General features: G+C 44.5%; 1 protein-coding gene across 2 annotated transcripts; it reads right to left on the reverse strand.

Annotated features, from left to right (window-relative positions):
- Nucleotides 1-10,725: 10,725 nt before the first annotated feature.
- ZNF648 (zinc finger protein 648) lies at nt 10,726-16,814 on the reverse strand. 2 transcript variants are annotated; one of them, XM_077763231.1, is made up of 2 exons: nt 16,732-16,814; nt 10,726-12,968 (listed from the first exon to the last, which is right to left on the reverse strand). In XM_077763231.1, exon 2 carries the CDS (start codon nt 12,905-12,907, stop codon nt 11,213-11,215), a length of 1,695 nt encoding a protein of 564 aa, XP_077619357.1. In that variant the 5' UTR covers nt 12,908-12,968; nt 16,732-16,814; the 3' UTR covers nt 10,726-11,212. The 2 variants fall into 2 exon arrangements, with proteins under 2 accessions (XP_077619357.1, XP_077619358.1); XM_077763232.1 differs by lacking the exon at nt 16,732-16,814 and adding an exon at nt 16,133-16,168.
- Nucleotides 16,815-18,300: the final 1,486 nt, after the last annotated feature.

The following is an 18,300-nucleotide window of genomic DNA, read 5'->3' on the forward strand; positions in this document are numbered from 1 at the left end:
TTCTAAGAGTTTCTATAATGAATTTCTAGTGTATTTTATTGAATATGCTTTCCATCATATCTATTAGGATGATCCTATATTTCTTTCAGTTTAATCAGGTAATGTGGCTAATTACTTCAATACAATTTCTTGAGGTTGAAACATTTTTCTTTTTCTTTCTTTTTTTTTTTTTTTTTTTTGTNTTTTTTTTTTTTTTTTTTGGTGTGGTGAGTTAAGCCCTTCGTAGTCATGATGTGTTTTTTTGTTTGCTTTTTGGGTTTGTATTTTTGTGTGTGATTTTAAATATTTTAAGTTTTATTTGAAGTCCAGTTAGTTAACACACAGTGTTATATTAGTTTCAGATGTAAAATATAGTGATTCCACACTTCCATATAACACTCTGAGCTGGTCACAACAAGTGCATCACATTTGTCATCAGGGAAATACAAATCAAAACTACAATGAGATACCACCTAATACCTGTCAGAATGGCTAAAATCAAAAACACAAGAAACAAGAAGTATTGGCAAGGATGTGGAGAAAAAGGAAACCCCATTAACTATTAGAGGGAATGCAAACTGGTGCACTCTGGAAAACAGTGTGGAGGTTCCTCAAAAAGGTAAAAAAAAAAAAAAAAATAGAACTACCCTATGACCCACCAACTGCACTACTTGGTATTTACCTAGAGAATACAAAGACATTCATTCAAGGGGATAAGTGTGCCCCTATGTATATAGAAGCATTATTTATAATAGCCAAGATATGGAAGCATCTCAGGTGTCCATCAACTGTATATATACATATACAATGAATTTTTGTTCAGCCATAAAAGAATAATGAAATCTTTCCATTTGCAAGTTGTTTGGCTTTGATTGTTCATTTATTAGCTTTTGGCTTTTCATTGTTCGTGCTGGGTTTGATATGCTAATATATACTTAGGATTTTTGTATTTACATTTATAAGTGAAATATGGCCATAATTTTCTTTTTGTTGTCTTAATCCAGTCTTGTAATAAAGTTCCCTTCTCTCCTTGTATTCTTCTCTAGGGTGGCTTATATTAGAAAAGGATTGTGTTCTTTGAAGATTCAGTGAATTTAGTTTATTTATTTTTTATTTTTTTAAATATAATTTATTGTCAAGTTGGCTAACATACAGCGTATACAGTGTGCTCTTGATTTTGGGGGTAGATTCCCATGACTCATCACTTACATACAATACCCAGTGCTCATCCCAACAAGTGCCTTCCTTAATGCCCATCGGTAAATTTAGTTTAGAACAACATGAGCCTAAGGTTTGCTTTGTTTTATTTTGTTTTAGGTTTAGGGAAAAGAAGATTTTCAACAATAGATTTTTTTTTACTGGTTATTGTCTTATTTAAATTTTTATCTTTTTGATGCCCCTTTGATGATATATAGTTTTATGGAAAGTTTTCCATTTCATTTAAGTTTTTAAATTTGTGAGCATCAGCCTGTTTAATTTATTGAAATATTTATTCTATTCTAGTTTCCAAGCTTTCTACTGTAAATATAATTTGTCCTTTTAATTTCTAATATTTTTGTGTTCTCCCTCCATTTCCCTTTATCAGTCTTACTCGTGCTTTCTCTTTTTGATTAGTGTATTCAAATGACTAGCTTCTGGTTGTGATTTTTTATTCCTCTACTTTCTAGATTATTTATTTCCTCCTATCTTGACTACATCCTGGTTGAGAGACTGTATCTGCTTCTACCTGCTATTCTAGGTAATGAAGCTTTACACAGGCCATCTCACAGGCTGGGATCACATTTTCTTCCAGTCTGGCTGCACTATTTACTTCACTTACATATAATTTGAGAATTAGACTCCCAGCCACATCAGCTAATTCTCTGACCCAGAACCCAACAAATGTACATCATTAGCCCCAATTACTGCATTCTGTTTGTATTCAGTGATGGTCCATGAGGATTTTAATCCTGCTTCTGAGCACAGCTGTATTTTAATTGTTTTTTTCTTTTGTTATATTTTGTTTATCATTGCATTGCCATGTATTTAGGGAGTGGTGGTTAAATCGTAAACTCACAGAAGAACCATCCTGACTGAAAGTCAAGCAGTTATTTTTCCAATTCTTTGTGGAATTAGAAACTATTTTAACTGTTTAGAAAAATAGAAATAATTGTATAGTTCCAATAGTAAATTTTAACTCATTGTGAATAAAAGTTATCTTTTTTTTGGCCTTAGAATGTTTAAAAGATAAAATGAAGCTATATCAAATCTGTTCAGAAAGTATGTAAGACCAAAGGGCAAGAACATCAAAAAAAGTCAAGAACAAAGAGCTGTTGCATGGCCCCAGGATGGGTATGGAGGTAGCATGGCAGTTAAAAGATGCCCAGGACTCAGAGAACTCATATTCAGAGGCATGCAGCTTGAGCCTGCAAGAAGATGCACCCGAAATCCAGCCTCTATCTGGAAGTTCAAGAAGAGGGGCACCTGGGTGGCTTAGTTGGTTAAGAAGAGTCTTTGCCACTTTCCAAGACTGGCTGTCTGTAGGTCCTCAGGTAGGCAAGTGCTTCCAGTGGAACTCAAGAAACTGATGAAGCTGATTACCACTCACAGAGGGAAACGACTGCAGGAGCCTCTGTCATTTCTAGTTCTCCATCTGACTTATAGCATGGGGACTTAGAGCCACCACCCTTTGGGAACTCAGAAGAACTTCAGAAGATCCTGCAGAGGATGATGAAAGTATCATCCATATTGATTCATCTGATGAAGACCTAGAACCAATCTCTGGAAAATATTGCTCTTAGCAACATAAGAACTGCAGGACATCTTTTCAGGACTTTGGAAGCACAGAAAGAATCATGTAATGGAACGTTCCAGTTGCTGTCCCCTCTTATAACAAGGAACCCTTGCAGGCTGCCAACCTACACCTGCACAAGTTGATTCATTCACAGTCTGTTTCTGGGTTTAACAGTGACATCTGCTCAAGTATTCTATCAATTAAATCGCTGATTTCCTTCCCTGCAAGAATTTTCAAGGCCTAGCTGGAGCTCCTGTGTGATCTGTCGGGTTTGTATCAGAGGTGATATAGCTGTTTAATGTGCATGCGTTTAGATTATAAAAATTTGTGTAAATGCTGAGTGTCAAGATTCATTGCTGGTGTATTTTTCTGTGTATGGCATAGACACAGAATGTTTTGCTAGTCAGTGAGATAAAACACTGGGGGACCTTCAAGGAACCATCACTCTTTTAACTCAGTTCCCTTTCTCCTGGCCAGATTAGTGACACCTTTTCTGAGGAAATAATGATTACTAGCTGCCAACCCAGGTTCTCCCAAATCCATTCTTAAGTAAACCAGAGGTTTTCCTTCTTCGGTCATGCCATGATTTCTGCTGTGCTGTTTTCCAACTTTTATCCTCTCTTATGTTTAAGGTCACCTACTTTTAAGATGCATGTCACCAATAATTGCAGAGTATTCTTCTATGCCAAACAGAGGCAGCTGGTCCTCCTGTGGTTAACAGAATAGTCTCTGGAGCCATTTCATGCCTCCAGTTAATGCCTAAGTGCCTAATCATCACTTTACAAAATTTATGGAGTGACTTTCAGCCTCATTCACACTGATTTCATCATTGTCTTTTGTTCTTTACGAATTCTCTCAGAACTGGTGTATCATTACAAAAGCACCATCTTTAATATACCTCTAATGAATGTCTTCTTTTACATTTGTGATTGTATTGGCATTAAGTTCTTTTGCACGGTGTCTGAGTTTTAAGACTTTTTGAAACTTGATAAAAATTATGTGCTAAAATTGCAAACCTGTTATTGCTTTACATCTTTACCCAGTTAATAACTAGTGATGGTAGAAAACAAGCTAAAATAAGTAATATGGTGATGGAATAACTTGAAAGCATAGACAGATCATTTCCCTGAAATGGAAAGGTGAATGATAAATGGCTCTTAGAAGACAGAAATGGGGAAAGGCCTCAGAAGGCTGAGGGCAGGGCAGTGGAACAAATCGGGCTTAGGAGAAGAGGCAGTGTTTATAGCAGAAGGAACACTGACTGCCCAGTGACCCAAGGGAAGAACCTGGGGCTTGGCCGTAGTTCTACACTCTGCCCCCACTTCAGGGTGTGCAGATCTGAGCAGGTGTTCTGCTTTCATGCTTACTAGCTATGGGACCTTGGATACATTGCTTATGCTTTCTACAAATTTGTTTTCTTATGTGAAAAGTGGGGATAACAACACTAGTTTCCTAGGACTGTGTTCTAGATTCTATAGAATTAGAGATTTCTCCACTTACTAGGGAAGACCATGCTTTAGTTCATTTATCTCCATGGATTAGGAATTGCAGTATTCCCAAAAAATGATAATCAAAAGGGTATCATTCTTATCATTCCATATCAAATGTACCGCTGGTGTCCAGATATTACCCACAGTGCTTCTGCCTGTTTCCCAGAGGGTCCCTTTTGCTGGGTCCTAGAGTTAAGATGGCTCATTTGGTAATGGGGCAGATGACACAGGGGTTTCCTGAATACCAGCTGAGCCTCTTTCAGCCTCAAGAGTAAGCACTGATTGGGGGTGGGGGTGGGGAATGTGACGACAGGAAGTGGAGATGTGTTCCAACCCATCTGTCAATTTTCTTAGGGCAGAAATCAGAGCTCATGGTGACATCTAGTGACTGTTCTCTTACTGATTAGGAGTAAATTATTCTCTGTATTATAGTTTGTTAGCTATTGCTGCACTAACAAATTACCAGCCAAACTTAGCAGCTTAAAGAAACAAGCATTTATTATTTCACAGTATTTCCAGGGGTCAGGAATTTGGGAGTCACTTAGATAAATAGTTCTGGCTTCAGGTCTCTTATGAGGTTTCAGTCAAGTAGTCAGCCAGGTCTGTAGTCATCTGAACTCTCAACTGGGGCTAAACGGTCACCTATAGGCTCACTAATGTGGCTGTTAGGAGATTTCCTCACTACAGAGCCATCGTTATAAGGCTGCTCGTGACATGATAGCTGGCTTCCCACAGAGCAAGTAATAGTGGGGGGAGGTGGGGAGGCAAGGGGAAGATAGAAAGAGAGAGGGAGAGAGACCTGTAGAAGCCACGATGCTTTTTATGATCTAGCCTCAGAAGTTGTGCACCAACACTTACACCTTATTCCACCTTATCCCATTCATCGTAACTGAGTTCAGCCCACACAAAAAAAGGTGAGAGATTAGGCTCACTTCTTTTTTTTTTTTTTTTTTAATTTTTTTTAATGTTTTTATTTATTTTTAGGAGATAGAGAGACAGCATGAGCAGGGGAGGGCCAGAGAGAGAGGGAGTCACAGACTGAAACAGGCTCCAGGCTCTGAGCTGGCAGTCAGCACAGAGCCCGACGCGGGGCTCGAACCCACGAACCGTGAGATCATGACCTAAGCGAAAGTCGGACGCTTAACCGACTAAGCCACCCAGGCGCCCCTAGGCTCACTTCTTAAAAGGAAGGGTATCAAAGAATTTGTGGCCAGACATATTTTTCATCTTTATTTAATTTTTTAATTATTTTTTAAAAATTCTTTTTAAGAGCTTTATTGAGGTATGTTGACATATAAAACTCTAAGATGAAGTATGCATTGTGGTGATTTGATATATAGATATATATTGATATATATACATTGATATATATATACATTGATTTATACATCAATATATACATACACACATTGTGAAAGGGTTCTCTCTATCTAGTGAATACATCCATCATGTCACATATTTATTTTTTTGGTGAAAACACTTAAGTTCTACTTTCTTAAAATATTTCAGTTATACAATATAATGTTATCAACCACAGTCACCATGTTTTACATTAGATCCTCAGGCCTCATTCATCTTATAGCTGAAAGTTTGTACCCTTTGACCAGCTTCTCCCTAATTCCCCCACCCGTAGCCCATGGCAACCACTATTCTATATGCCTCTACGTGTTTGACTTTTCAGATTCCACTATAAGTGATATCATACAGCATTTGTCTTTCTCTGTCTGACTTATCTCATTTAGCATACATAATGTCCTCCGCATGCCCATCTGTTTTGTCACAAATGGGAGACCTCCTTCTTTCTCATGGCTAGTTTTCCATTGTGTGTGTGTGTGTGTGTGTGTGTGTGTGTGTGTGTGTGTCCACCATATCTTCTTTATCCAATCATCCCCTGATGGACACTTATGTGGGTATATTTTTTAAGCCACCACAATGGTAGAAAATAAAAATGTAAGCGAGCATGATTTCTAAACCAAGAAAATGGGGAATTTGCAGCACATTCTCCCAGTGGCAGATATGCAACCTATTTTTGAGAAGGAGCATATAGACTTCAGTGACCCTTGCTTAACAATACTGAGGGACAATAGCCAAGACCTAATAGTCTTGTCTGTTTTCCTAGAAAAGAAAACTGTTAAATACCCCATGTGGAAATATTTTTCAAGGCTCTCCCATAACAGATTGTTGTAAGGATTAATTAGGATAATGGATGCAGTATCAGACCCCTAAAAAGTGTTTACTGAATGGTACCTATTATTATCCTTATCAAACCTTATTGATTCCATCTCTGAAATCTTTGGCATCTCTTTATCTTATTTACTAGTCCCCACTTGTCCTTGACTTCATCTAAACAACTACAGAAGATCTTCGCTTCCCTCCTTGTCCTCAGCCTCCTCTACATCCTCTTTGCTTTACAGAAGAAATCTTTTTCCTTTGAATCTTAATTATAGCTTGGGTTTTATAGAGGCTCCGTTTATTCACTGAACCATTCTACTGAGTGCCTGACACTTCTAAGACATTGAAACTCTGAGCCAATTTGACTGAGGATGTGGAAAATGATTAAGGAGAAAACATAGAAAAATATTATTGAGCCATTGTGGAAAATTTTTAATTTTTCTGGCAAAGTTTTACATGTAATGGAGAGAGAGCAACTTATGGTAAAGACGAGCTTCCCTCTCAACTTTAAAAAGATACCATTTTTCTGGCTTGATGAAACATTGCCATTCCATCTTTGGCAATATTTTCATGGGTCCTTGAATTTGTGGTTCACGGTCTATTCCTGGGTTTAACAGTGACATCTGCTCAAGTATTCTATCAATTAAATCGCTGATTTCCTTCCCTGCAAGAATTTTCAAGGCCTAGCTGGAGCTCCTGTGTGATCTGTCGGGTTTGTATCAGAGGTGATATAGCTGTTTAATGTGCATGCGTTTAGATTATAAAAATTTGTGTAAATGCTGAGTGTCAAGATTCATTGCTGGTGTATTTTTCTGTGTATGGCATAGACACAGAATGTTTTGCTAGTCAGTGAGATAAAACACTGGGGGACCTTCAAGGAACCATCACTCTTTTAACTCAGTTCCCTTTCTCCTGGCCAGATTAGTGACACCTTTTCTGAGGAAATAATGATTACTAGCTGCCAACCCAGGTTCTCCCAAATCCATTCGTAAGTAAACCAGAGGTTTTCCTTCTTCAGTCATGCCACGGTTTCTGCTGTGCTGTTTTCCAACTTTTATCCTCTCTTATGTTTAAGGTCACCTACTTTTAAGATGCATGTCACCAATAATTGCAGAGTATTCTTCTATGCCAAACAGAGGCAGCTGGTCCTCCTGTGGTTAACAGAATAGTCTCTGGAGCCATTTCATGCCTCTACTTAATGCCTAAGAGTCTAATCATCATTACACTACTCCCTAGCTATGATAACTTAGGCACCATAACTTCTTTGTCTCTTGATCTTCTCATATTAAAAATAAGGATAGTAATAACCATAGGTTTACTTTAATGTTTAAATGGTTAATATATGTGAAACACTTAAAACAGTGCCTGGCATGCTGAATACTATGTAAGTATTAGCTATTATCACTATTATCCTAAAGGATGTGGATCATGATAACTGTGGAGTCTGGTGACTATATCAAGAGAATGTTTATTAAGTGGAATCTTAAAAATGATCATTTTTATTTGGTATATCCAAATTGATTTTGGGAAACTAAACTGTGGATATAGCACTAGTCTAGAGAGAAGCTTTGAATTCTATCACAAAGAAGGCCCTGCTCTGATTTTTAATTACAGAACAGGGAGATAAGCTTGTCTGCTGTGATGCGAAGGTTTATAGAAAAGTAGTTCACTAATATTTGGGGTAATAATAGGAGCCAGTAAACACTGANATTGTCTGCTGTGATGCGAAGGTTTATAGAAAACTAGAAAAGTAGTTCACTAATATTTGGGGTAATAATAGGAGCCAGTAAACACTGATTCTTCTGCAAACAGAGGATTCAACTGCCTCCACTTTGGAAGGACAGACTCTACTGGGAAGAATTTGTGCCAAGCCACTTTGCATCTCATTGGCTCCTCTTTTGTATTGGCTTCTCCACTGCATGTATTCTTGCCTTCCACTTGAGCACGACCGCCCAACCCAGCGACCTGTAGCTACAGTAATGGGCCCGCATCCCCCCACAATACCTATTCAGCATGACTCTTGAATCTGGTGTGAGAAAACACTGGTTGTGAGAATTTTCCTTAAAATGTGATTTGATTATATGATAGCACTGAAGGATTAACAAACTTCTCTTCAGTCTATACAGTATATTATATTCCCTTATATTCTAGAAACACAGTAGGTAGCTCTAAAGATACCCAGCACAAGCTAGTTTTATTTTTCTGCCTATTAACGAAAAGGACACTCACTGTCTCTCCAAAGATGTGCCCATCCAGAAGCTATACCTGGATACTGCATCTCATCTGCAGAAATGAGATTATGGGACCACATCAAAATTTGCTTGCTAATTTGAGTCTTTCGTGTCCAAGCCAGGAGATGTGCTAGCAGTTTGAACCTATTTTCAGTTTCATTCTATTGTGATCTCATCCTGATGGCCTGTTTATTTTCATATTATCTGCTTACTAGATGATAAAATTTAATTATTACCAACACATTAATTATACCAGCGGCCCCAACTTGGCTGTGCATCAGGACACATAGGAAGCTTAAAGGATTAGAATCCAAGATGCACTACAGACCTGTTTCAATATTCCAAGCTAGGATTCAGTAAATTCTATGGTTAACAAACAGCCCAGGTGATTTCTATACAGCCATTCTATTCCCCAACTGGTTTGGGGAACAACTGTCTCAAAAATTTATAGAAGCAAACTAATTTTTTTAACTATTAAAACTGTACTAACAAGCATCTTTTTAAAAAAATACAGAGAAAAAGAATAATAACTTCAGTATTCAAAGATTTCAATCATTACCCAGGAACAATATACCAGCCATTATTTGTTCATAATCACAAGGTTATGGTTGATTTTTATGACTTATCTACCAATTTAATACCTGTGACTTTAACCAAATTTCCTTTCCTGACAGGATAACTCCAACTTTTATTGCCCCATTATTGTCCTTCCTGATTAGCCAGTGCAGATACAGAAGCTGAAGCCAAGGTCATATCACTCATAAATAGTGGGGATGGACTAATAACTCAACTACTGGCTGTCATGTCAGACCCAGAACCAGCCAACTCTCTTGTTTGAATATACGGATGTGTCTACAGGACTTAAGACCCAAAACCTCCAGACATGCAGTTAGAACTCTTATACTAAGGTTACCTTTGTCAAACAAGGCATGACAACATGCATCCCTTCTCTTTGGCTCCCATGGGTAAAGGTGGAATCCAAGAGAAATTCAGATTTGGCACCCTTCGGTGGCAATTTTAGAAATATGCTGAAGATATCTACAAAAGGAGTGTACCACACATTCTTATGGAATAGCTTATTTACCTTTGGTAAGGTTAGAAGTGCTGCTTGCCCATATGCATCAAGAGAACTCTGTGAGGTCACAGATTCTTCACAGTTGAGGTCCAGAGCTAAGAACTACTGACTTTAAACTATAGAAAATTGGGGCGCCTGGGTGGCTCAGTTGGTTAAGCCTCCAACTTCAGGTCAGGTCATGAACTTATAGACTGTGGGTTCAAGCCCCGCATTGGGTTCCCTGCTGGCAGCTCAGAGCCTGGAGTCAGCTTCAGATTCGGTGTCTCCTCCTCTCTCTCTGCCTCTCCCCTGCTCACACTCTGTCTCTCTCAAAAATAAATAATACACTAAAAGTTTTTTTTTTAAATAAAAAATAAACTGTAGAAAAGCAATACATTTTGAAGAATGGCTGTTGGTAATACAAATTTCAAATAACTTCATTAGAGAGTAATTGTGAGTCACGTGGGTTTCCAAACCTGATCTTAATGACTTCGAAACACAGGCACTTGGGCAAGGGGCATTATTTTTTTTTTTACTTCAAATTGGAGCCAATGATAATAAAAAATTGCAATGAACTTAAAGGGCTTCTTGAATTATGGTCAGACCCATATGGAGAAATTTTATAAATCTGTCTATATATGGGCATATTACTCTCTGTCTATTACATAGGAGGTAAGGTCCCAGGGTGGGAACAGGAGAAGAGGTGGTCAGATAGGAGGCACACTGAATTTTGTGGGTGAGACTCAGGTTAGATCCAGTTACTGACTTTGACGGAAAAGAGGAATGGACTTTTTTCCAGATGCTAAGGTTGCTCTAGAACCAGAATAACTGGTTCCCAAACAGAACATAAACTCCCCTCTCTTTAAGATAGAGACCTTCTCTACTTCAAAGCCAAGACTCATTTCCCAAGGGTAAAGTAAGTTTGGTAGGAAAGTGAAATACGGTGCTGTCTGGCAGGGTCTGAGCTTTGCTGTTTTGGAAGAGCCGCTCACAGAGACTGCTTCTGGGGATTCCTTTATTCATGTAAAAACTGAAAAGTACCTTTCTCCCCATGAGGCCCAGCCCCCGATGCCTTCTTAGTATTTGCATATGACTTCCAGGGCAAGACAGGACCATCTTTTTCTTTACTGTATCCCTGGAGCCTTGCACAGTCGTCACGATAGAATTCTATAATTCCCAGTCGATTGAGATCCCCCAACCAAGGAACTCAACTCTTGACCAGCTCTTGCTACTTTTTCTTATTCTTTTCCAATTGAATATGACCTCTGAGATTCAGAAGAAAGACTGATATGAAGCCACACACGGGGGGTGCCAATTCTCCTGTTCCTTTTTACACAAGAGATCAAACATACGAATCAAATGGATCATCACTCCGTGGCCGGCGACCCGCTGGGAGAAAAGGCCGACCCGTGAAGCGAGGCGACAATACCACGTGAATAGGCTTGTCCGTGGCAGAGGGTTCCAGGTAGTGAGGTCGACACTATCTTCACCTTCCTGAGAACCGATAGAGCTCTCACTCATCAGAGGAGGAGGGGATGGGCTCCTTCCTGCTGGCACTGTGCTTAGCTCGGTGCCGCTGGAGATGATTGGACCTGGTGAAGGCCTGGCCGCAGTCCTCACACTGATAGGGCCTCTCCCCATTGTGCACCCGAATGTGCTGGGCCAGCTCCGAGGCAATGCGGAAGGCCCTGCCGCACTCGGCACAGAGGAAGCCCTTCTCCCCAGAGTGGATCTGCTGGTGCCGCTTCAGGGTGGAGGAGCGCGCAAAGGCCTGGCCACACTGCGCGCAAGGAAAGGGCCTCTCGCCAGTGTGGATGCGCTGGTGGCGCGCAAGGCGCGAGGGCTGCGCGAAGGCCACGCCGCAGTCGGCGCACTTGAAGGGCCTCTGGCCGGTGTGCAGGGTCTGGTGCTCGATCAGGTTGGAGGACTTGGTGAAGCACTTGCCGCAGGTGGGGCAGGGGAAGGGCCGCTCGCCCGAATGCACGCGCTGGTGCTCCATCATGCGGCTGGCCACGGCGAACTCCCGGTCGCAAGCCGGGCAGCGGAAGGGCTTCTCGCCCAGGTGCGTGCGTTGGTGGCGCAGCAGCGACAGCGGCTTGTTGAAGGTCAGGCCGCACTCGGCGCACGGGAAGGGCTTGTTGTTGCTGTGCATGTTGCGCTGGTGTTTGCGCAGGTCGGAGGAGCGCACGAAGGCCTTCCCGCAGTCCGGGCACGGGTAGGGTTTCTCGCCCGTGTGGGTGCGGATGTGCTTGCGGTGGTCCGAGGACCAGGTGTAGGCCTTGTCGCAGAAGGGGCACCGGTAGGGCCGCTCGCCCGTGTGCAGGCGCCGGTGCTGCTGGAGCGTGCCCCGGTGGGAATAGGCCTTCCCGCACAGCTCACAAGCGTAGGGCTTAGTGCCTCGCGGTTGCGACGGGCTCAGCGGGCTGCTGGGCTTCTGGAAGGCCCTTCCTCCCCGCAGGCACTTGAAGGGGTGCGCCTCCCCTTGCCCGCCCTCACGCGTGCCCTCGGGGTTCTGGCCCTTCCTGCCGACCCGCGCTTTGCCCAGCACCTTTGCTGCCAGGCCGGCTGGGGAGGCCGATCCCCGCGCTGGTGTGTGAGTCTCCTGCGTGGGGAGGTCCCAGCTGCCACCCGGCTTGGGGAAACGCGTGAGGGGCGAGTTGTCTGGGGTGTCTACACCCTTCTGTGCGCAGAAATATCTTCCAGTATCAGGGAAGCTGGATGGAACACCCAAGGCAGCGTCCAGCTTTTCCCTGAAGTCTCCATCATCGCCTGCAGGTAGTGAGTCCCTAAGCGGTTGCATTGGACCTAACTTGCGTGAAGGGTCTCTGGGGAGGGGCTTCGGAGCTATCCGTGCTCCAGAGGAGTCCTGGGCCTCCGTGATCCTCGGCTCATCTCTTCCCCAGCTGGCCTTCTTCCCAGGCATCCCCACTGGTTCCTTCCCCAGGCTCGCACGACTATCGGGGCCAGAGAATTTCTCTTCCTCACTGGATGGATGATGCCACAGCAAGTCAGGATTGTCCTGAGCCACTTGAGAGCTGCTTCTTGGACAGGCCTGGTGATCACGGCTGCCTTTGTCCCCTGCCTCTGCGCCACCCTCATTCTCACTCTCTAAGCTCATGCTCAGCATCAGGGGGTCATGAGCATCCTCAATGGTGCTGGCAAGAGGAGACCCCTTGCCCCACCTGTCCTGGGGGTCCACCTGTGTCATGATGTTCAGACACTTCTATTCCTTCTCCTCCTAGACAGAACCTTTGCTTGGCTCAGGATACCTGCAAAAAAAGGAAGGTATGAAGAGAAATCACAAAGAACGTACTTAATCGCCTTCATGGCCAAAAGGACTGAGGTTCTCACTACAGATCTCTTTCCAGCTGGTGGCTGTGCTGGCCACATTGCTGTGCCTCACTGGCAAGGAGGAGTGGGCCCTTCTGAGAAACCCACAGTCATCCTTAATCACGTTAGAGATCCACTTGCTAGAAGCTCCAGCAGAGGATGTTGTCAGGGATGGCAAGGGTGGGATGTGTGCTCAGTGCCAGCCGCGCCCTGCCCTGTTCAGGGGACTCAAACCCCAACTGCTGGCCAGGTGGCTTCTCTATGAGCCAGGCCAGGAAGCAAGGTCTGGAGTCTGGTTCTCCTCAGCCTTCTTAAACTGTTGGCCCACCTGGGAAGCTAAAAACCAAGCTAGCTCCTGAGGTCCCTGCTGGGTGTCCAAGCCTGCCATCTCTCGGTGGCATCAGCTGGGACTGCCTCCCAGGCTCCGGGCTGTGAGGCCATGCCTTCCAAAGACAAGGAGCAGCCACTGGGAGAATGAAGATGGCTCAGGAAGACACCAGCATGTACCTGAGAAGATACCCAGCTGCCCGTCACTGTTTTGGTTTTTTTTTAATTTTTTAATGTTTATTTATTTTTGAGAGAGAGTGTGAACAAGTGAGGAGCAGAGAGAGAGGGAGACAATGGAATCTGAAGCAGGCGCCAGGCTCTGAGCTGTCAGCACAGTGCCCGACACAGGGCTCAGACTCACAAACCGTAAGATCATGACCTGAGCCAAAGTCGATGCTTAACCGACTGAGCCACCCGGGTGCCCCTGCCCCTCACTGTTTAAACGGGGCTTCTCAGGCCTACTGGGGAGGCGGTGAACATACACACACTGGGGAGGGGACTTGAAACTCAAACTATCCTTGAAGTATTGCTTCATCTTAGCAATATGTATGTAAGTGACAAATCATGGGCATCTACCCCCAAAACCAAGAGGACACTGTATACACTGTATGTTTGCTAACTTGACAATAAATTATATTTAAAAAAATATATTGCTTCATCTTAAACGTTCATGAGAATTTACACTGTAGGTCAAGTTGATTTTGTTTATATCTTTTGTTTTATGTATTCTTATGGAAACATTTTTTATTGACGTGTAATTGACATGCAATATTTACATATTTTTAATTTTGGTAAATCATATACACGTGTATATATGCATGTATATACACATTAATCATGTTTCTTTTTCTTTCCCACTAAGTACTATATCTTTTTTTTTTCCAAAGATGGTGTTTTAAGTTACCTTCAGTTTAAATGTTTAACTTTTCCCGTTTAAGCATACCACATTTATCCCATGGCCTGATGTATTTCTGGCAAACCCAGTGTGCCCCCAGGGATGCACATACCCTGATTCGAGAAGCATAGACTGAAGGTTTTGAGAGCAAGGCATGAGACAAGGAAGCCATTGAGTTTTATTTTCTGAGTGATTTTACTTTAGCTTGAAGACATGGAGAAAGCCTGCCGGCGTTGACTAGTAAGGATCGTTTGTGTGAGTGATACATTTTACAGGAGTGGCTGCAGTGAGAGGCAGGCTCCTGCAGGCCTGGGGGATAATGGTAGCAGTTCCGCTCTCTGGGCAGACATTATGAGCCAGATGGAACGCTGAGCACCTCACAAGCATGATTTTATTTATTCTTTCCAGCAGCCCTTAAGAGAAATGCTGTGACTATTAATCTTTCCATTTTACAGACCAGGAAAGTAAGGTTTCATGAAGTCTCCTACCTGCCCAAGGCCGCACTGCTCACAGACAGCAGCCCCAAGGCTTCCCTTTAACTTCCAGGCCACCATGTTACATCCTGAGCCTTAGGGCCCACCTCCCAGATGTGGCCTCTGGCTGGAGGCCTGCCCTGGGGCCGGGCCCTGCCCAGGAACAGCCACAGCATCCTGGGGGAGAGCCACTACTTTCTGCAGGCATCAAAGCGCCTTGTGTTTTCTGAGCCAAGGAGCCTTGGCTCTGGGGCCTCACCCCTGGGCTCCTCCCCACTCCTGTTGACCCAAAGTGCCCTCCGCAGAGAAGGAGGCCAGGACACATGCTGTGGCGACTGTTGCCTGGGGTGGTCAAAAGTATTAGTCACTGAGTATTTACTTTTGGAAAGCTCCTTCTTTCCTCCTCCGCCCACCTTCCACCTTCCACCATCTCAGGCGGGATAAGAAGAGCAATCTCTGCGCTTGGTGCGGCTCCAATGCGCTCCCCGTATAGCAGGAGGCATTCTATTACTCCAAGATGTAGTCATTCACTCAACAGATGTGTCTCAAACACTCAAAATCATATGCGTGTGCATCAGTTAGGGTCTCAGAGCCTTGTTTTCCTTCATCTGAAAGATGGAAGGTAATACACCTACTGTATCGTCTATGTGAACCTCCTGCACGCAGCTGGTGTTCAATGACTAGTACACTGTCCCTTGTACGATGAGCCTCCTCTGCACCCCAGAGGGGCTTCTAGGAGCTGTCTAGATGGACAGCCACAATTTGGTGGCCAAGGTTCACACAATAAAGTCATGTCCTAGCCCCACCTCATCAAACTGTCCTTCCCCCAGCTCCTGCCTGGTCATGATCCCAGTTATTGTGTGTGTGAGCATGTGTGGGTACATGTGTGTGTTTATAGGAGGGGGACAAAGTGGGGGGACCCTCACTTTGTACTTGGAAACAGAAGTCACAGACGGAGGGAGGATGTGGTCCAGTGGTGGCTGGGGTTCAGCATCTAATGTCCCTTTGTGCCCTGAAGCCCAGGGACCACTTCCTCCTTCGGAGCGCTCTGCTCTATCCCCATTACCATGTCAGAGTGTGGCTAGCTCATCCCTTGAAAGGAAACCAGGCTCGATGTATTTTCAGCACACTGGTTCTCAGAAGAGTGGCTGTGTGTGTGTGTGTGTGTGTGTGTCTAGTTAATAGAAGGGACACAGCACAAGCCAGCTTTACATGACTTACTCAGGCCAGTGTGCCCAATCAGGGACTGTGGTCCACCAGCAGGGACAGCAAAGGGATGCTGGATTTGATTGAGATAGACTTCTTAAGCTTCTTTCTTTCTCTGCGCATGCTCATACGGAACTACTTGCAGACAACTTACTTCGCCTGCCCCCACCCCGCTCCAACACACAGACCCTGTTGTACATACGTGTCTCGTTCCCCTTCTTCTGGGCCACAGGTGAGCTCCTCAGGGCGGCACGCAGCGCTCCGCCAGCTCACAGCTTCTCAGACGCCTGACAGGAGATGGTCTTTTCAGGTGGGAAGTCCCTCCCCTGCCTGAGCCACAGCCCCAGGGGATATATCCTGTTTTCTTCCTTCTGTAGCTGCCAGACGTTCTCGCTTGACCACCAAGAAGACCGACAGGAAGGCAGGGGCTCAGCCGAGGACTTTCTGGCAAAGCCTACGCAAATATTCCTGGTCTGGAAGAACACTGATGCCATGGTGTGGCGGGTCCCTCTGCTCTGCAGATCTGCTGGCCCCCAGAGGCTGTCAGAGCACAGCCCCGACTTGGAACGCCACCACACTTGCCAGCCAGGAGTGGCCCAAATGTAAGCCTTACTTACCTCAGACAGGGACACCTTGCGGAAGCCTGGCCTGAGGGCTTGTTCTGGCTCCAGCCTCTGCCCCTCTTCCTGCTTTCCTTCTATAGATTGTTCTAGGTCTATCCCGGGGCAGCCACCTCCCGCCTTCTCCTCTGCCTTCAGGCCTTGCTCTCTACCTTTGGCTCTGACACAAATACTTGCTTACCTGGGAAATGCGCACAGCTGCGTGGGTCCCCCACCCTGGCTTCTGTCACACGTGGCCTCTCAGCCACTGGAACCAGAGTTTGGCACAAATCGGCAGAGGTGGTGTCTCTGTCCCTCACTCTTTTGTGTCCAGTCCAGCAGCTGCAGAGAGCTTTAGGAGGTGGGGCCAGTGTAATACACTCGACCTTCCTGCCTGCATCCCAGAGAGCAGCCTGGGAAATACAGTGGGGCTGCCCTCTCTCACTGCCTGAAAGATCTCGCCTCCCCTCTGCTCCCGCCTCCCCTCCTGCCAGAGCCTCCCTCCTTCTCCCCTCCTCCCTCAGAAAGGTTGCTCAGGCCTCCCGCAGGTGGCCTTTCCCTCCGGCTCAGGCTCATTCCTTCTCCCCAGCAGAGCAAGCAGTCCATCCTTCGTCCTGCCCTGATAAGTCCATAGACCACTGTCACACACGCACTTCCTGGGGAAGCATGCTGTTTCCCTCCCCGGCAGGCAGGACAGGGTATACTATATTCCCACCTCCCCTATTCTGGCGCCTGCCATTTGTAGAGCTGTGGTTTGATGAAGGGGTGTTCCCAGAATTTTTTGAAGTACTCATTGGCTCAAAGGTGGGGCATTACACAGCAGGGTGGGATGCGGGGAGATTGTTTTCTCTCCTTATTCATATGGATACCTGGAACCTCTCTTCATCCTTCAGCACTGGCTCCCATGCAGGTTCATTTTGAAGAATAAGATTGGCCCAGGATATGAGACTCACTCTGTCCAGAACTTGTACCCACTCAAGTCTAATGTGTCTTTATTGGGGTAAAAGCTCAGGACATTAAAACAGGAGATGGGAGGAGGGTACCTGTGATGTCCCTGAATAGCCAAAAAGGATACTGGTTGACAGCAGGGTTGTGGGACGGGGCTATCTTACCACTCACTAGCTGTGCAACTTTGGGTGAGTTATGTAACCACTCTGTGCCTTAGCTTCTCATCTGTGAAATGAGAATCCCCATTTGATGGCATCAAATGATGGCATCCCCATCATGGGGGTCTTGGAGAATCAAATATGCTATAGCTGTGCCCCCAAAAGTCAGCTGCCCTCAGTGCTACTACTGCTGCTGTTGTTTCTAGAGAAGACATGGCTCAAGGGGCTCCTTTTGATTCCAGTGGCCTTGTTAGGGCTGCAACTCTGACAGCAGTACTGACACTTAACCCATTTTTCTGAACAGCAATTTTCTGAGTGTGATCCAGAAAAGCAGATCTATCTGCACCTTGGAGTTTTAGAGCTGTGGCTTCAGAGGGAAGTAGAGGCAGATAGCAGAGATGCCTCTAGGTCTTTGAGTCTCAAAGTCTAGAACAGAATTCAAACCCTCTTTTCCATAGAACCCCTGAAATAAACAGCAGAGTGCTACGGGTATGTGGATATGCTCTGTTTGAGCAGGAAGGTCCTTGGAGATCACATATTTCTCAAGGGGGCCATGATCCAAAAAAGGTTGAGAACCATTGGTGTTGGTAGGGATGGTGTAGGAGGGGAAAAATAGACTCTTAAAATAAGATGTCTCCCACAGCAACTCATCAGAGGGTGTTGCC

Source organism: Crocuta crocuta, unplaced genomic scaffold (assembly GCF_008692635.1).
Source record: "Crocuta crocuta isolate KB4526 unplaced genomic scaffold, BGI_CrCroc_1.0 scaffold3, whole genome shotgun sequence".
NCBI lineage: Eukaryota > Metazoa > Chordata > Mammalia > Carnivora > Hyaenidae > Crocuta > Crocuta crocuta.